This window comes from Sitophilus oryzae, unplaced genomic scaffold (assembly GCF_002938485.1).
Source record: "Sitophilus oryzae breed Bouriz unplaced genomic scaffold, Soryzae_2.0 scaffold_907_pilon_pilon, whole genome shotgun sequence".
NCBI lineage: Eukaryota > Metazoa > Arthropoda > Insecta > Coleoptera > Curculionidae > Sitophilus > Sitophilus oryzae.
Window position 1 is genome coordinate 2,284,227 of NW_022147536.1, and position 21,447 is coordinate 2,305,673.

Genomic DNA, 21,447 nt, shown 5'->3' on the forward strand with positions numbered 1-21,447 from the left:
TATTTTGTATGCTTATTTTTTTAATTATTTAATTGTTTGTGTTTTATTTTAGCAATGAATGTGTCGCAATTCCTAAACAAACTTTTGTAAAAAGATATTGTTTTTGTGTGAAATGAAACATAAAGATATGAAAATTGGGACAAGTTGGTGACGATATATAGGTAGAGAGGTGACGATATTTAGAGCAATAATTGTAGTTTTTTTAATTTTTCTTGAAAATAATCGAAAATATCAGTCAAGTTATTTAAGTTTTATTTAAATTTGAAATAAAAATGTCTCGTGTCATATTTAATTTTCTTGTAAATTGTAGCGTTTTTTTAAAAACATTACCACTGCGAATGGCAGCTTTTCGTTGGTAGAGCAGTCGTGGATAAGGTATTTCACTGGAAAGAACTAATTAACAATAATAACTCTTCCGGAAATTATAAATATTGGGCGCCAGGCATGAACAGAGAAAGAAAGCACAGTTGTTTATTACTTAAAACTAGTGACTATATTCATTCATGATGTTCTTTGCTGGTACATGACATTGTAAAGTTCTAGTAAATATATAGTGGTTATATGTCAAAGAAAGTGGTGTTAAGAGTTGTACTAAATATCTATGAAAACAACTATGATAAAATACAAGACATGTAAAGTTTAAGAGAATGTATGAAATGTAGTATTACTTTAATTAATTTGATATATTTTATATGATGTTAAATCGAAGATGTTGCAACCCGTAGATTCTAGAATCTATGTTTGGTTATTAATCTGTTAAAATAGTGCAATAATGATATCTATAAAAGTAATACCATTACAAGACGTAATGCAATGAAACCTAAGATCTAAATTATATTGTAACAACTAAATCGACATAAATGTTTTTAATAATCTAACCACTAGATATAGTCTGTACGATTTTATTTAAAATGTACGTTAAGTTAAAACTGAAACTCGACTGAAAACCAGAACCTAAATCTACACTTAGCTGTTCTTGAGGCAATCCTGTTTCAAAGAGTAGCGCGTGAGGTGGGCTCATATCTCTGTACTGTCTGTCGGCGATCCTGTGGCCAAAACAACAAAAGGGGCCAGAATGAGGACACCATGAATCAATACAGCCGTAGCTACTGACTAGGCTTAGAAATGGGAGCGAAGCAGCATGGGGCTTCCGCTGTATCTATACTGTGACAATATGGGTACACTACCCGTACCTTGGAACACTACTAGGACCTTGGATAATGTCCGTAACTTGGACCATAACCTTGGACACAGTCCGTCCATAAGGTAACGGTACAGGGGAACACTACCCGTACCTTGCACACAGTCCGTCCATAAGATAATGTACGTCCGTAAGACCCTAAAAATACGAAACTCTTGTTTAAAATCAAACAAGGTCTAATAAACAAAATGAATCTACCTCGAATTACTTCCGAGGGCTCACTAAATAATAAAGAACATGTCCTTTCTTCCATGTGACATTCCGGAGGACAAAAAAAAAAGGGACGCCAACGTGCCAGCAAAATACAAATACAAGTTAGGTTGGGACATCCAAAACTCTACCCTAAAAATACGCAGTAATAATAACGAATCAAAAAAGATAATATCTCATTTTTACCTGTAACTTCGAAATAGCAGCTGATTCAAATTATACAGCAAGATTTTTATAATTGCAGTTTCTCGAAGCAAGGATTTTTTGACGGTGACAGTCGGACGGTCAAAGCCAAGTGAAGTTAAGCACGGATAGAGTTGACAGAAGCGATGTTGACAGCGCCTCCTCAGAGCGATAACAGGGTTGTGTCAAACGATAACAGGGTTGGCGACTAGGGAACGTAAAAATTACGCCAAGCGTGCCAAATAAATTATCAGGCCTGAACGATACGGAATCCGATGACGATACGCCAGACATATATATATATATATATATATATATATATATATATATATATATATATATATATATATATATATATATATATATATATTTATTTTTTTTTTTGTGTTTCGTTTCTTTGACCTGTATACTATATATTTTTTGTTTTCACTCTGGCTTTAGGTCGTTGGGGTTGCAAAGATGTTTCTAGATTTTGTTCATTATTTTTTTATTTTGTGACGACGTTTCGACAGTATATGTCTTTTTCAAGCCTCTTTAAGTACATAAAAACAGTCAGTTAAAATCAATAAGATAAAATGTCAAACTAAAAGGTCTTACCTTGAACGTAGATTCTTACAGAGTTAAAATTTGTTAAACTGGACAACACAATAACACATATTAACTATTGTTTTTAATTGTTTTGGGACATTACACTTTACTATAGAGCACGTACATATTTATCGTTTCAATATCCGATGTCTACTGTTCTTAGTGCGTTAGAGGATCGACAGACCAATTCGTCTGTTCGCTTGGCGGACAGATCAATTCGTCTATCCGACCCAGAATATAGAGATGCTGCAATAAAAAAAGCAAAAAATGCATTAAAAGAAAATAACCATCCACAAAAACTAATAAACAAAATATTCAAAGATAGACTCCAAAAATTCTTAAACACAAAAAACAATCAAAATCAAATAGAAAATAAAAAGATTAAAAAAGATATACGATATATTGCGCTCCCCTTCGTAAATGGGTTGTCTCAACAATTACAAGGGTTACATAAAAAGTATAATATAACGATTTGTTATAAAGCACATAACTTGTTAGCTAATAATTTCTCTAAACTAAAATCTGTAACACCGTTAAACAAACGAAGCAATGTTATATATGAAATTCCATGTTCGAACTGCGCCCAAGTTTACATAGGACAACTTCTCAATGGTTAGAAAATAGACTGAAAGGGCACAAGTATGATAAAAAAATGTAACCGCCCTCACAAATCATGTGTCAACAGAAAATCATACATTCGATTTTAATAAAACTAAAATTTTAAAAACAGAAAATCACCAAAAAAAGAGAGGATTTTATGAAATGGTGGAGATACAAAAAAACGCTACAAAAACGCGGTAAATGATAAAAAAGACCTAAAAAATCTAAGCAAAATATATCTGTCGATCCTCTACGCACTAAAAACAGTAGACATCGGGTTTTGAAATGATAAATGTGTTTTATACAGAGCGATCTGCTAGGAAATACGTACGTGCTCTATAGTAAAGTGTGATGTCCAAAAACAATTAAAACAATAGTTAATATGTGTTATTGTGTTGTCCAGTTTTAACAAATTTTAACTCTGTAAGAATCTACGTTCAAGGTAAGACCTTTTAGTTTGACATTTTATCTTATTGATTTTAACTGACTGTTTTTATGTACTTAAAGAGGCTTGAAAAAGACATATACTGTCGAAACGTCGTCATAAAATAAAAAAATAATGAACAAAATCTAGAAACATCTTTGCAACCCCAACGACCTAAAGCCAAGAGTGAAAACAAAAAAAATATATATATATATATATATATATATATATATATATATATATATATATATATATATATATATATATATATATATATATATATATCATATATAAAAAAGACATGTAACTAACTAAAAACGTTACAAAATCTTATACTAATAATTCGGATTTTATAGCTAACTAAATTGAGATATTCCCTTAATGTAACGGTAATTACCATATTATATGGAAGCGAAACCTGGGTGCCGTACCGCCGACACACGAGCGCATTAAAAAAGTTGCAACAGAGACACCTTAGACAACTGTTAAGAATCAAATGGTACCACCATGTCTCAAACCTCTCTATACCGGCCCTTGAAAAATCAAGCAGCGAGAGTGCAAGTCATGATTACATCGCAAGTCATGATTACTAAATCCCGCTTAAGATGGGCTGGCCACGTATGCAGGATGCAAGAAAACCGCCTATCGAAATCTCTTCTTTACGGTGAGCTTGTAGAGGGTAAGAGGAGACCGGGTGGACAACTCAAAAGATACAAGGATATTTTCCATGAAAACTTAAAGTGGATAAGTATGCAGCATCAGTGGGAGGAAGCAGCGCACAATAGAACGCAATGGAGGAGAATTGTAAACTCAGTTAACAACGACAACCAAAAAGTAAAGAGGCAACAAAGTAATGAGATTTTTGAATGTCCGGAGTGCGGAAGAGAGATAATATCACGTATCGGGCTTTTCAGTCACAGAAAAGCTGATGAAAGAAAACGTCTTGCGTACCCGTCATCTGATGCGTGTCAAATACTCGTCAGCGAGTAATGGCAGTAAGTAAGTAAGCCTCCCTATCTCGGTTAAAATTTTGATTTGAGTAAAAAAAGCATAGAAATCATTTTTATGTAGAATTTGACGCTCTACAACTTTTATTGGAACTTTTTTTTTCTAGTCCTTACCGTTTCTCCGAAATTGCAAGAAAAGTACTTTATTAACGTATTTCACCGTAACCACCGTAATAACAAGGCCGGACGCATTTAAGCAAAATGTACCATTATTTAGTCCATAATGTGATTTTCCCTGCTCTCATTGGTCGAGACTAGGGCATTCAATCCCGAAAGAAATTTTCAATCCCGGGATTATAATTTTTCGATCCCGGGATCCCGGGATTGGTCCCGGGATTCTCTTCTCCGTTGCTCCCAGTCCCAGAAAACTGTTCTCCGTTGCTCGATTCTCGTTCCTAGTTGCTTTCCAAATTGAGTGCCCAAAGGTGATTGGATTTTCTCTATTTCAGACAGCATAAACTTCAAAACAATATCTGCTTTATATAAATTCATATCTCGTTGACATAGTGCCTCTACAGCTGTTTTTATGGGGTCTAATATTTGTACTATTTCTCTTATTAAATTAAATTCTGCTTCGGTTAGGAGATCATCTGTCAAATTTAAATCGATCATTGCCTTTTTGATGCAGTTTTTCAATTGGAAAAAACGCTGCAACATTATGAACAAACTGCTCCATCTTGTTCTACAATCTAAGAGAAGTTTTAGTTCTTTTCCATGTTCGGCCCGCACATAATTTTGGAGCATGTCGTTTTTTGTCGGTGACCTCCTGAAACATTTTACTAGTTTCCTTACCTTGGAAATCGTTGACTGTATCCCATAACTTTCAGTGATGTGAACTTCAGTCGCACCATTTTCTTCATAAATAATATCCAATCCCCCGTTGTCATCAGTGTCGTCATCTATATATTCTTCCTCTTCGCCTTCTGAGGATCCTAACTGAAAAGTAGCTTCACTGGACAAATCTGAGGTCTTCTTATATAAAACATCTGTTACGGCTAGCTGAATCCCGTGTACCATACACAACTGCTGATGACATGTGATAAGTTTGCCAACTTTCGTCATTGTACTAGCCCCATCTGTAGTTATACAAACTATATCCTCGGATAGGGATAACTTATGCTCCGAAATTCGTTTTTTGACCATTTCTACGCATGCTTCCGCCGTCATAGAGTTCTTGAATCGAATAAAGGTGTACGCGCACTGAATCGGTACCAGTCCGGCGAGAAACGGCGAAGGCGGTGACTCGACTATCGTAGATAGGTAGAGGTAGGAATCTGGCCTCTACAGGCCGAAATGTTTTAGTGGACGCCGGCGCCGTCTATATGTACGGTGGTCGCAGTCGCTTTTGCTGGTCGGTCCGATCCGATGCAGTGCGCGCCCTCCTTAAGGCCCAGGTTCCAAAAGTCTTGCTGGCTGTGGACATTAATGTTCATGAATTGCTTGTTTGATGTGGAAGTCCACTCATCAAATGTAAGGGTAAATTTTTTACCTAACTGTTTCTGAACGATAATTTCTTGTGTAACTATTACTCGAACATTATTACTGTATTTTATAAATCTGCAATCCCCCGTTGTCATCAGTGTCGTCATCTATATATTCTTCCTCTTCGCCTTCTGAGGATCCTAACTGAAAAGTAGCTTCACTGGGCAAATCTGAGGTCTTCTTATATAAAACATCTGTTACGGCTAGCTGAATCCCGTATGCCATACACAACTGCTGATGACATGTGATAAGTTTGCCAACTTTCGTCATTGTACTAGCCCCATCTGTAGTTATACAAAATATCCTCGGATAGGGATAACTTGTGCTCCGAAATTCGTTTTTTGACCATTTCTACGCATGCTTCCGCCGTCATAGAGTTCTTGAATCGAATAAAGGTGTACGCGCACTGAATCGGTACCAGTCCGGCGAGAAACGGCGAAGGCGGTGACTCGACTATCGTAGATAGGTAGAGGTAGGAATCTGGCCTCTACAGGCCGAAATGTTTTAGTGGACGCCGGCGCCGTCTATATGTACGATGGTCGCAGTCGCTTTTGCTGGTCGGTCCGATCCGATGCAGTGCGCGCCCTCCTTAAGGCCCAGGTTCCAAAAGTCTTGCTGGCTGTGGACATTAATGTTCATGAAGTGCTTGTTTGATGTGGAAGTCCACTCATCAAATATAAGGGTAAATTTTTTACCTAACTGTTTCTGAACGATAATTTCTTGTGTTACTATTACTCGAACATTATTACTGTATTTTATAAATCTGCTGTTTATGGTAGCTGCCGAATTGGGTACCTTGAAACCCTTTGCTTCTAATAAGTCTCGTAGGTCTTTCGAAGTTATAAATTTTGCAAATGGAATCCCATCCAGAGCTGTCATTCGTGCCAAAAGAGATTCAAAGCTGGTATCGTTTTTAACTGCATAAAAGTCGGTAACTTTCGCCTGCTTTTCAACAACAACTATTGTATCAACAGCTTCCTTGTTCACTCGGATCGATTTCAAGTCAATTTTATGTATTTTCAGTAAATGCGTCAACAAACTTTTTGTGGGGCCACCTTTTATTTTCAAAATAGCGGGGCATCTCTTGCACTTTGCAGTTTCACTTTCATCTGCTGCATTCATGAAATAATGCCAAACAGAAGTTTTATCATTTGCTTTCTTGCTATATGAAACATATTTACTGGTCGTTTCTGTTGAAGACATGGCGACGCATGGAAATAATCTAAAAGTATGAAAAAGTATGGTAGCATTTGTTATATTTTGCAACGTTTGAGGACTTACCTAACGATCAACTGATATAACACACAAACAAACACACCAAAGGATTAACTTATATAATTATTAACTAAACAACAAACAAAAATATACGCCGCTTTTAAACAATAAAATAATTATACACTTTCCGTATATCTAGCTTTGTAAAGTGACTGCTTTTTGTGATTTACCGCGCTGTGGAATTGTGTGCTGCGTTGCCGCGACCCCGCGACGTAAAATATATGGTACATTGTTGCCATACATTCAGGGTTGTTTATAAACGCATATTGTACTATCATGAAAGACTTGTGTACGATTTAAATTAAGGAAAAAATGTAATGAGGAATTCCGACAATCCCGGGATTTTGGGATTGAAAAAATGTCCGGGATCCCGGGATTGAATGCCCTAGTCGAGACTAAACGCTGGTGCGTTTTGCCAAACGTGACTAAAATGCTGTACATTTTGCCACGTTAGCGTGAGGCATGCTAAACACAGGTACATGTTGCTAAACTTTACTAAAACGTGGTGTATTATGCCCAGGGTTCGGAAAACTACATGTAACATTTAAAAACTACATAAACTACATTACATGTAGTTAATGTAGTTAACATGTAGGTAATGTACATAAACTACATTACATGTAGTTAATGTAGTTTATGTAGAGGGTGTAGTTTATGTAACCTATGTATGTAACTTTCAAATGTCAAAGGTTTGAGGTGAGGTTATAATAAGTTAAAGCTTTAAAAACACATAATGTATTTAAGAAAACAGATGAAATATCGCTTTAAATATAATATTTACATCATATTATCTCTATTACACCTCATACAAAGGAAAATTATTCATAATATCAATACATAGTTTATTAACGTAGTTTTCATGTAGTTAATGAACGGGAAAAGACGTAGTTTTTGAAGAAAAACTACACGTAGTTAATCAGGTAAATTACGTCTTAGTTAACTACTTCCGAACCCTGATTATGCCTGAGATCGAATGGCATTAACCTTTTCAATTGCCCTGAGAAAAATAAAAAAGAATTGACGGATTGATATAACAACTTCGCCAAAAACACGCCGCCGCACAGTGTAACGAAATCGGGAAATGCGGGACATTAGCCCAAAAAAACAAATAAATTAATTCATCAAGTTTTTTATATAGATGGATAAAGGACATCCCAGAGCCCCACCATGTGAGATATTTCTTGAGTTAACCTCTTAGTCGGGGAGTTATGGCGGGTTAAAGTTATGGTTTCTTTAATTTACCAAATCTGTACAAGAATCTCATACAGTGAAATTTATTATTTTCAGAAGTTTCCTTGTGTTGTTCAATTCCAACAATTTTTTCCGTAAAGAGAGGTCTTTTACCAACAACAAACCTGAAAAAGATGTCACAATTTTTTTCAAGTCTAGTTTCTACATGTTTATTATGACTTACAAAAAAACGCTTACATTCGCGCAAGGTTATATATACAAAATATCATAGAGTGAACCTTCTAGTATACTGTTACATATAAATTTCATCCACCTAGATCCGAACCTGGAAGAAGAAAATAAATTTCTTCGGCAATAATTACGTTTGCCATTGATTCGACCGTAGTTTTTATCCGTAATTTTTTGTGCTATAATTTCTTTATTGAAAAAGCTATATGCTTGCTATGAACATACTGAATGCTATTTTAGGGCGAGGAACCATCCTCACATTGGGTGGGGGACAGTTTACAACAATTCAGAAAATCTCAACATTGGAGAAAAATTACTCAAGAGAATATTTTTTCAAACCGGCAAAATTTTCTTCGATGTATTTAACACTCCACCTTCAATGCTGCATCATTGTTGGTGCCAAACTATTGAAGATATATTGCACAACTTATTGATATATTCAGATCCTCTACTTTCACATCTGCGACCAAAGCACTCTAAAAAAAAGTAGACTTGTTTACGGAAGCGAAAGAGCTCTTGTATATGGATGGAGAAGAAATTGAGAATGATTTTTATGCATGTTTTATGTAAGTGCCTTACATATTATGTTATTTTGGAATAATATACACCCCACATGAATTATCGCATCACTTATTAATTTGGAAAACTTCAAAGTATTCTTAAATTCTCTTGGTTAACAATAATCTCAAAAGTCATTTGCATTAATAGCAACTTGTTAAGGAATGGAAAGTATATCATAACTCAGGCAGACCTTAGATTTAAGTTTTCACATAAAAATGTTTGAAGCGTTTCAAGAATAAATACTACGAAAAATATAAGTGTTGCGAAATTTTTTGTGAGGTGCGTATTATGGCTTCCTTTGTTGAAGCTGAATACGTTTTTTTCGCATATTATCATATTATTTAATACTGTTAAATGATATTTGCAACTTGTGTCATTCTCTTTGAGTTTTGCAGCCTTATCTAATTTATTCCTGATTATTTGAATATTTAGGAATGTTGATTGAGTTTTGACATACTAGCGGGAGATAAATAATTGTTCGACAGTAATTTGATAACGTTTTTGGTCCATAAGAGCTATAAACTCTTCGTAAATAAAAAAAATATACCTGTAAAGTCCTTTTGACAAGGTGTGATTTATAAAACTTCGTATTTTTTTGACCTTCCATTACGCCTTTTTTTCGCCCTGTAGCAAAAATTCCTAGTCGTATTATTTAATTTCTGTCAAAAAATGTCAGCAAGAATAGTGATAACTGAAGAAAAATGCCAATGTCCCACTATTTTAGTTTTCGTTACACTGTGCACCGTTATACACTTCTCTCAAGTAGTTTCCATTAGACAGACGTTGTTTTTGTATGTTTGAATAAACTTTAGCATTTTTAATTGACATCTACCATGACATCTGAAGGTTTGACGTATATTTCACCGGATCAATTTCGATACAGTGTAAAAGAAGTTTTGGTTTAAGGTAGAATTATTTATGCTGAACTAAAAACAGCAGAAGATTGCGACGCATGAATTTCAGAATCTTCCCGACTAAATTCAGTTGCCTGGATTGTACGGTGAACTTTTACTTTGGTCTTTCTGTGTTGGACAGGCTGTATGGAAGCGGCTTTGGGACAAAAATCACACTAGAGTCTGTGCCGATAACCTCACACAGCACATTTCCACCAACTTGACAACTGACATTAATGACATTTGAAAACATGAAAACTTCAATGTTCACAATTATGTTTTTGTTGGCCTTTGATGTTTTTTACTTTGGCCGTGTTTTTACTGTTTTTACCTTATGATTTTGAGTGTTCTCCAAAATTTACCTTTTTAATTTATTATTTTTTTATAATTCATAGGATAAAATATAAAACTAGATGTACCTTGAAATAATCACACCTTGTATTTCTATAATATTAAAAAGAGTAAGTTTTATTTTACATTGTGTGGTTTTGTTTTGTTATAATATAATATTGTTAGAGTGTTGGATTACTACCGAATTTATTTATTGATTTTATTTCATTAGCCAGTGTGTCAGTAGATAGTATTTTTGTGGTGGTGTGTTTTAATTAATTATATTGATGCTGGTATAATTATATACTAAAAATTGATACTAAAAAACGTGAAATACCTATACTATTACATCATAAATGTAGTATTTAAAGAAATATAATTAGCTAGTTATTAATGGGTTTATACTATACTTACCATATTATTTATCTATACCTGCTTATACTTACCTATCTATACTTACTTACCTATGTACGTAGTTTTTTTAACAGTTACATTAACATGAGCTTAGCAGCAAATAATAATTTATTTTTTTTAGTATGTACTGACTTAGGTATCAGTGAAGAGGAGCAATCAAATTTTGACACAATAATTCAAGAAGTTTGCAAGAAAAAATTAGCCTCCAAGGAAGAAAATAACCTTGGGAAAAGACAGGATAGACTTATAGAAACTATTACGTCTATAATTAAAAATACAACTTCCATTCAAGAAATTGAATCCCTTGAGGTAATTGCAGCTTCAATGACTCCAACTGTTGCAGCTGTTAGAGAAAGTAATCATTTAACACATGCAAAATCATTCGTGTCCAAGGGCAATTCTAGTGCAGGCAATATAATACCTCAAAGGCGATTCTTTGCCACCAAAAAAAAAAAACAATCGATCTACAACACAACTTGAGAAACCCGCAGATTCCTGTGAAACTAATTATATAGCCTTACGTCTTTTACTGTAATTACTAATTTTATTTTAGTAAAAATTAATTGATTACTCATACCAGGTTGTTTTCTTATCTTATTGACCAAATTAAGAAGGTGAAACCTTATCTCCTTAATTTAAGAAAAACATATCACCTGTTTTGAAGCACGCTTATTGCTTACAAGGCTTTTGCACGCGACTTAAGAAAAATGTGCAAAGATTTTTCATAAAATTGTTTTTTATTCATTTAAAAATACCTACTCCTAGAAACCTATTATTATTATTAAACCAAACACACATCAAACTAATTTAATATAATTTTCTAACTGTCGTGAGAACATATATTATTTTTTTCTTTATGGGTGCACCTACTAAAGTGGTATACCAAGGCGTCCCAGATAAATATAAAAAAGTTGCGACCTTAGGTGCTTAACAAAATGATGCTTTTTTTTAATTTAAAAAAACTCTTATTGGTTCTGAAGATTCCATTAAAAACAGCGCGCCCTGTTGTCAAAACTTTATTTTTTCCTGGTCTTATTTTAAGAGATATTTAAAAATAAAACATACTTTCTCACAGCTATGCCTCTACACTAAAATGGCAATATCAAATTTTAAATTCGACGTTTCACCTTTTAGTGGAAATCATCAACTTATTTTTTTTAATTAAAATTAATTTTTTTCAATACAAAATTTGACAAAATGCCGTTTTTACGGTTGTGTTCGGAACCGATCAGAATTTGTTAATTTTTAAAATGGCATCTAATAATTAGTCACCAAAAGCCGCAACTTTTTTCCTATTTAACCAAAATTCTACCTTTTATGGTTTCCGAGATATCCTCATAAACTTCTATAATGAATAAGAATTCTTACCTGGGACACCCTGTATTATCGTATAGTTTTTTACACCCGTATTCAACATTCTCTTTTAAATAAAAGCCCTTTCAGTACATTTAAATCATATGTAAACAATCTTAAAAGGGCGTTTAACATTAAACCGTTAAAAGAGGATGTTAAATAAAGCTATTGTTTTGACTAATTGTTTTGTATTCTGAAAAAAAATACAACTTTTTGAATTTACCGCCAATCTACAAGCGAATAGCGCACGCACAAAACTTTGGTGGAAATGTGCTGTGTGAGGTTATCGGCACAGACTCTAGTAAAAATCACGCAGTTTCCAAAGAAGATCTACCATTATTATACAGGGTGGCGTACCTCATTCGCCTCGGCTGATTAAACGGAAAGATGTAGAAACAAAAATTTTTATGGGTATATCTAGAGAAACAATGTGCATAATTTAAAATTATTTTGAAATGTACAGGGTGTGTTAGAACTAAGATCCACACCAAAGTTATATTTTTTCTTATGGAACACCCGGTATTTTATTTCATTTTTAGATTCTTGGGCATAAAATAAGGCATTTATTATAAGGATTTAATATATTTAGATGCTTTGGTTTTTGAGATATTTAAAGACATTTAAATTATGCATGTTCTAATAAAAAAGTTTGTCAACACCCTGTAGGTACATTACTTTTCAGAGTTTATTCTTGTGGTGACTTTGAAGCCAGAGAAATTAACTTTACTAAAACAATGTATTACTTTCTTAAATGTATACAGGGGTATCAAAAATTGCTGGTCTATTTTAAATATTTATTTTACATAAAAACTTTTCGTTATTTCTATGTATGACGTAATTTTTGATACCCCTCTATACATTTAAGGAAGCAATCAATTTTTTTAGTAAGGTTTGTTTCTCTGGCTTGACAGTCAGCACAAAAATTAATTCTGAAAAGTAATGTACAAGGTGTTGACAAACTTTTTTATCATAGCATGCATATTTAAATATCTTTAAATATCTCAAAAACCAAAGCATTTAAACATATTAAACCCTTATCATAAATGCCTTATTTTATGTTCAAAAATCCAAAAATGAAATAAAATACCTAGTGTGTGTGTTCCATAAGAAAAAATATAACTTAGGTATGGATTTTAGTTCTGACACACCTTGTACTTTTCAAAATAATTTTAAATTATTTTGAAATGTACAAGTAATGTATACTGTGTTACACAGACGCCACGACACACGGAAGTCAAACAAACAATTTTTCAGAAGTGTCAGACTAATATTTTTATAAAATAGGCGTTTTCTTAATATTTCACGCTGGTCCGAAAAAGACGATCAAATATTAAATAGGATAATTCTGTGGTCATTCCTAAAAATCAAAGATTTTAATAATGGCGTTTATAACATGTTAGTGTAATCTGCATTGTCCTTAAAACATTTGCATGATGCTGGAAAGAATATGGCAGAACGTACTACGTTTTAGTCACGGTTGGCAAAACGCACCAGCGTTTAGTCTCAACCAATGAGAGCAGGGAAAATCACATTGTGGACTATATAATGGTACATTTTGCTTAAATGCTGGCCGGACAGCTGTGACGTAAAAACGTCTCGTGACGTCACCAACTGGAGGCCCAACTCTATTTAGCAGCGTTGATAATTACCCGATAAAAGGTCAAATTGTGGATCTTTTTTCACTCGCCAGATATATTTCGAAGTTTTAAAATGTCTTTTCCGAGTTTTTAAAAATGTTATAGTATATAAAAATAGTTTTAATAGAATACGGAAAAAATCATACCCGTCAATAAATGTTTATCTCTCACTTTTTATCAATCAAATTTAATAAAGGAATATTTTAAGTTCACAATAGTGTATATATAGTGTAATATGAGAAAAAAATAGATATTTTTTATAGTATATATTATGTATTTTATCGATATTTCACACCCCCTGCTCCGGGGCGACGACGCCGCGCACAGTGCTTCGTCTCATGGACAAAAATCGAAAAAAAAGTTAAAATTTACTAATATCTGAATATGTAATTTTATATTTATAGCAATGTTCAACCATCCTGTATATTATTTTTCATAAACAGCGTTTTTTGTTAGCAAATATTTTCACTAAAAATAAATTTTTCGATCATTATCTTATCAGTGAAAAGAATAACATTCATAGTAGTTCTGTATATTATGGAGTTAAACGGTACGTACTTAATTGAAAGCCACTATGGATATTGTTAAACAAGGTATGTACTTTAAATTTATTTCTAAACAAGTTCGTGATTGTTTAGTTTTTATTTATTTTTAAGATGATTCTTAAATGGGTACAAAATTTTACGTTTTCAAACTTCAAAAGGCTTTAAAAAAACATATCAAAACATATCGTATTTATTGAATATTTTTGTTGCGTTATTCATACACTTTTAATTTTTGTATAGTTCACCTGCGTCTGCTTGCGACGAACTTTATTTTATAATACTTTTCAGATGGAGTAAAATTGATAAGCAATGCCGATTTGGTTAATACTTGGCTTGATCATAAGGACAAGACCTCAAAATTATTTGTATTTCAAAAAATGTGTTCTTTATTAGATATTGATGAACCTTCCAGTCAAATGAGACACCACTTGTGCCTGAAAAAGCCCACTATGTTGGAGCGAAACGTCGCATAAAAAAGTTTCCATCTTTCAATTTATTATAAAACCTCATACCCAAGAAAAGGAAAAAATAATATATGGATATGGTCTACTAAAGAGGTAACTATTAACATCCGAACCCCTCATACCAAAAAAAAAGAACAGTAACAACGCGAAAAAGTAAACATATTAGAAAATAATGTACAGAAATATCTTATATGTGAGGATACTTCATCTACCTGTGATTTGGATACTATAAATTTGGTAGATTCTGTTAGCAGTGATTCTTCTGAATCAGAGTAGTTACGATCTATGCATTTTGTTGTCCAAAAGTAAATTTATAGTATCTTAAGTTTTTTTTTAATTAAATATAACATTAATGTTTCTTTTTCATTACTGAAAAACATTTTTATCTTATATTGTAGGAATCATGTTCTAAAGTTATTTCAATTCTTTTTTATCACAGGGATTTATTTAATACTTACACCGTTTTCATACAATAAATTATTATTTCCTTCGATGGAACACAGCTCCAAAATTTTTATTATTTATAAGAATTTTTTTCATAAACGTGGGACTAAGAACATCATCATTTAGTACAATGAGAGTACTCATCATTTGTGTCAAATAAACCTAGTTTGAATAAATTACCTACAATAAAAGAGAAGTTTTGCATTTTTGTCCTCTAGAGTCATATGTCCGAAGCACTGTGCGCCGCCCCGCGTCGCACAGTGGAACGAGCTTTTGGGAGCTGTTGGACATGAGGTTTTCTTCTCAACACTTTTAATCCAAAAGACGAAAAAATGATTTTTATATACCGTAATAATGTATAAACAGAACAATTTTAAACTTTAATGAAAGAAAGTGGTTGGCTCGTTACAAACCATCTACAGGGTGACCAAAAATATAGTATGTTTTGGAAAACTCTTACAAGTTACTCTACGTTTAAATGCTTATAAACTTTGCCAAACTGTCGTGGAATGTTTTAGTTTTGATCCTTTTAAAAAGAAATAGCTTTAGATTTTATCACTGAAATCTAAGACTACTGATACCGTGTTATAAAAATATGGTAATTAGGGGCTTACATATATTTTCCTATTTAATATAACTTTGCTAATATCTTCGATTTGAAAGAAGATATCAAGATGCGGTTTTTACTGACTTTTTAAGCTTTCATTACTCTTTACTATCAGCTAAAATGACATATACCATCGCATTTATTTTATTTTTTGAAAAAACGCGCAATGTTTGTTAATTTGTAAGACAGCGCCCCCTAGCATCTACGTTCAAAAGCTTACTATTATTGTTTATGTGGTATAATATAGAGTAAGAAACGGTCTTTTAAACGAGCCCCCGTTAGTTGGATTCCGTCCATCCAGTCCGGAATTATTAATACTTAAATAAAGACAGATCTAACCTTCCCCCATTACTTTATTTTGGCAGATAGGGGAAAATGGTTCTAACAAAAAATATTCAGAATTTACTGAAGATTATGAAGCTATTATTTATAGTACCCCTTATCTAGGCAAAGTTGTGTAAAAACTCCATTTTCTTATTTTTTATAGCAGTTGCGCCCTCTAGCGGCCATTCTACAAATTTGAAAATAATTTCCAGCGTTTTCTCATGGTCTCTTTAGTTATGAATATTTTTTCCGCAAGCCTCACGGCTAAAACTTTCCGAGATATAGCCGAGAGCTATTCTTAGTGGGACACCCTGTACAATAACTTTATTATAAGCAAAGAATATATCAGTAAATCAACGCACTAGAATATTTTTATTACAAACAAGAAACCTCAACACTGCACTTTAACCCTCTTTCTTTTTCCAATAGTTTATAAGTTTTCCATATATTTGTAGCACCCTGTATCTGTTTTTGATTTTAGCGTCATTTTGTATTTATTCAATTAATAATTAAATATTAATAAATTTATAAAAAATAAAGATAATTTGACTCTAAAAATTTTAAATTAATTTATTGGAATTGAAAAGGTTTTTGATTTTAGTATAGCATGTATTAGTAATATATTAAATGGAAATTTTTAGAGGGGGGCAAGCTGGGGCAAGATGTTAAATTAGTTTCGTTATTAGAAAGGCTTAATCTACCTTGTGATATATATAAAGTCTTGGCCATTTTTTTATTTTTCTACATACACATTTTTTTGCTACTAAATATAGTATTTAGCAGCAAAAAAATGTTTATGTGTCTCTTATATACAATTGTTCTCCCAAACTTTTGTGACTATATATATCTTTTATTTTAAAGTGAAAACAATCGTTTGCACTAATATGTATGGTTAAAAAAAATATTAATGTCTTTGCCAGTTTTTATAAAACTAGGTTGTTTCACAAGAAATGAATACCATAATTAAGTCAGTGTAATATCTTCATTTGAACTTTTCAAACAGATATATAATGTAGAAATGAATACTCACAAGTCGAGTTTAAACAAATATAATTAACAATTAATCAACTTAATACATCAACAAAAATATTAAAACACTCAAAAACGTTTCTTATTTACAGTCCCCGTTTCTACCAAACTATCGATCGCCGGCACGTCAGCTGATCTCCGACCTCGCCGGTAGTCGCGGCGTTGCCACTGTTCCCAGTATCGGTCTATGATACTGCTACAGTGATACATAGCAAAATATTAAATTAGAGTCTATGAATGTGATACATAGCAAAATATTAGAGTCTATGAATGTGATACATAGCAAAATATTAAATTAGAGTCTATGAATGTGATACATAGCAAAATATTAAATTAGAGTCTATGAATAAGATACATAGCAAAATATTAAATTAGAATCTATGAATGGGACACAAGGTAAAATATTAAATTAGAGCTATGAATAATATACATAGAGGAAAATATTAAATTAGAGTCTATGAATGTGACACATAGCTAATATTAGACTCTACGAATTTGATACGTAGCACAAAAAATTAATTGGAATTATCCCTGGGAATTATCAAAATTTATTGATTTTCATAACAAAAATAAGTCATGCAAAAAAAAATAAACTATTGAGTGTTGTCGCCGAACTATCGCAACGTTATATAAACAAAGAAACCTCTCATAAAAATAACTGATTCAGCTTTAAAAGTAAATCGAAGGTCCCAGATTAAAAACTGAGAAACGAATATTACTTTTGTAAATTCAACATCTAATAGTAACAATCATTATTATTATTAAAAATATTGTTGTTTGTTATAATGCAAGTCTAGCAAAAAAAAAGGAAATTATCACATATTGGTTAAAAGAACTTAGTTTCAAAATAATGAGTCATCTTAATTTAAGTAAATAAAACAAAATTAATTAATTAATTAATTGGAATACATAAATATACCTAAAGATGGCTATATATTGTTTGTCTATTTATTTTTGAAAAATTAGAAATAAATGAGGAATTAAACAAAAAATTAATTATTGTAGGGTATATTCATCCATTATGGCAACCAACCTAAATGCTTTAGAGTCCTTTGACTGCGAAGGTGACATTGGATCGGTTGGCTTAAAATGGGAAAAGTGGAAAAGAGCTTTTGAAATCTACATTGAAGCAACAAATATTGACACTCCTCAGAAAAAAAGGGCTACATTATTGCACGTCGGTGGCTTAGGTATCCAAGAAATTTATTATAATTTACCTGGCGCACACATCGCTACATCGGAGGCTAATCAGGACACCGATGTGTACAAAATTGCTTTGGAAAGTTTGGATCGTTATTTTGCCCCGAAACAGAGCAAACTATTTGAAAGGCATGTTTTTCGTCTTTTAAAACAAGAACCGGAAGAACATTTCGAGAAATTTCTGGTACGATTAAGGAATCAAGCAGCAAAATGCACCTTTGTCAATTCAGAAGAGCACCTTATTGACCAAATAGTAGAAAAATGCCATTCACCTGAATTAAGGCAAAATATTTTAACTCTTGGGGATTCAGTGACACTGGATATGATTATAATAGAAGCCAATGCATTGGAACCAGTTAGCAGACAAATGGAAAAATTTGGTGATAAGAAACCATCTTATGAAGTAAACAAAGTTACAAGTAGGAATATTAGAAGCTCCCAAGCTCCCGAAACTAGCACATCAAGATCGTGTTATCGTTGTGGGATAGAAGGCCATTTATCTTATAATTGTCCAGATAAGGAATCATTTTGCAAGAAATGCCGCCGCAAGGGACATAGTACAAAGAATTGCCGAACAAGAAACGAAAAACGAAAGCACGAGTCGTCTGGTCCTCCAAAAGAATTTAAGAAGCATAAAACTAATAAGTCTGCTACAAAATATGAAGAAGGAAACGTCAACTACATTTTCCATATTGACCAAGATTAAATATTGACCTAACTTGCAATATAGGAGGAGTTCCCGTGGATGTAATAATAGATTCAGGTAGCAAGTGCAATATTTTAAACGATAAAACTTGGGAGTATCTTAAAAAATATAATGTTAACGTTAAAAATCAGGTCAAAAATCCCAACAAAATTTTTGTAGCGTATGCAAGCAATAAACCCTTAGATGTTGGGGGTAGCTTTGAAGCAGATGTATGTGTTAATAATATTATAATATCTGCTACTTTTTATATAGTTAAAAATGGCTCAAAAAATTTGTTGGGCAAAGACACTGCCAAGTTATTAAGAGTTTTAAAAATTGTGGTATAAAATCAATCGCTTATTAATGCCATATCTGCCTTTCCAAAGTTTAAAGACGTCTTAGTAAACATCCCCATTGATGACACCATAAAACCGGTTATACAACCATATCGTAGAATTCCAATCCCTCTGGAAGATAAAATTAATAAAGCAATTGTAGATTTGCTTGAGTCGTAAATTATTGAATCAGTTAATGATGCTTCAAAATGAGTGTCACCAATGGTACCAGTTTTAAAGCCAAATGGTCAAGTTCGAATTTGCATTGATATGCGAAGGGCAAATAAAGCAATAATAAGAGAAAACCATCCTTTACCAACGATGGAGCAGTTAATACCCCAATTTAGAAAAAATATTTTCTAGGCTAGATATTAAAGATGCTTTCCACCAAATTGAGATTAGCGAGAAATCTAGACATATTACTACATTTGATTCAAGCAAAGATTCAAGCCTTTTTTCTTAACGATTAAATTTTGGAATTTATTGTGTCCCAGAAATGTTTCAAAAAAATTTAAAACGGATTCTTTCAAAATGTTAATACACTGTACATTTTATTGATGATATTGTAATTTTTGGAAAGAGTGAAAAAGAACACAACATTAATTTACAAACTACCTTAAACGTGTTAAAAGTACATAACGTTCTCTTAAATAATAAAAAATATGTTTACAATATTTCAATAATTGAATTTCTGGGACACGAGTTATTGCCAAAAGGTATCAAGCCTTTGGACAAATACATATCTGTTATTAATGACTTCCGTTCTCCTAACACAATTCATGAATTGCAAATCTTTTTGGGATTAGTTAATTATTCGGCTAAATGAATCGCTAATCTCTAGCCACTCTCACGGAACCATTAAGACAAGTTCTTCGACTTAAATTGGGTAAAAATGCTGACATTAACAAATATTGGCGAAGACCTCAAGATAGAGCTTTTAAATCATTAAAAGAGAGCCTGTCTACTATTAGAACTCTAGGATATTACGACCCCTACGGTCGCACACAGGTAATAGCCGACGCGAGCCCGGTAAGGTTAGGCGCTGCGTTACTACAATATGATTCAGAAGGACCTAGGGACCAAGTATCGAAATACTTAATGATGTATAACACTACTCCCCACTCAACAACTGGAAAACCACCGGCAGAACTATTTTTCGGAAGGCAGTTCAGGGACAAAATTCCTACAATACAAAATTCAGAGAGAAGTATCTTTAATGAAGAGTTAAAAGATGGAGATATGTCAAAAAAGGCCGAAGGTAAAGAATATAGTGACAGGAAAAGAAAAGCTAAAGAAAATAATATCGAGGGTGGAGATAAAGTATACATAAAAAATACTGTAATAGAAAACACGTCAAATTTTAACCCAATACCCTATACGGTAATAGTAAAAAATGGCACTGATTTAAGTCTCCAAAATGATGAAACAGGGAAACAAATAAGGATAAATGTAGTTCATTTAAAAAAAAAGTAGAAGGAGAATGGAAGGTACTTGATAATTCAGAAAGTGGCGAAAATTGAATAAGCATTAAGCTAAATACCTATCAATATAAATTGTTGTTTATTAGAAATATATATTTAATTTGTTGAATTAGGTACTAAGTATGAACAGTTTAAGAAAATAAATATTTTGGTATAATAGTATAATAACTAATGTATTTTGTTAAATTACTACAATTAAGATTTAAATAAATAATTTTTATAAAATAAGGAAGAGATGTAGTGTATAGGCCGCTTTAGATTTGTAGTAATGTAAACATGATGACTAATAAATGATAAATCACACCGTTTGGCTGGGTAACAAAGAAATACGTTTCGAACCGGATTCGACGTTACGCAGAGAACCGGTGAACATCGGCTGAGTGTATATTGGTGTTTTATTTCGTGTTCCTTAATTATAATAAAGTAATTATAAAGGACTTATGTAGAATAAGATACACTACAGTAATAACACCATTATTAAAATTTCAGCAATGTACTATTTATAATGCTAAGTTATTGTGAAAATTGTCATAAATTCTATTAGAAATACACGTCTGAAAAACTGCTGTTGTTAAAAAATAATGATAGACTTGGAAAAGGAAATAAAAGACACTTAGACACACAGCATAAATAAATACAATGACGATGGATAATGTGAGATGGGATATCAATCTGATGTTTTTCAAATTTTATGTTTAATTATTATTTATTAAAAATTCAGTGCAATTAAAGTTTATATCCATTATATACGTATAA

At 32.5% G+C, this 21,447-nt stretch overlaps 2 protein-coding genes across 2 annotated transcripts in view; one reads left to right on the forward strand and one right to left on the reverse strand.

The window, feature by feature from the left end:
- Window positions 1-21,447, reverse strand: part of LOC115890705 (sodium channel protein 60E) — a 312,784-nt gene that overhangs the window by 123,904 nt on the left and 167,433 nt on the right. The window lies entirely within an intron of this gene.
- Window positions 18,012-18,896, forward strand: LOC115890686. The gene has a single exon (XM_030910986.1). It carries the CDS (start codon window positions 18,012-18,014, stop codon window positions 18,894-18,896), a length of 885 nt encoding a protein of 294 aa, XP_030766846.1.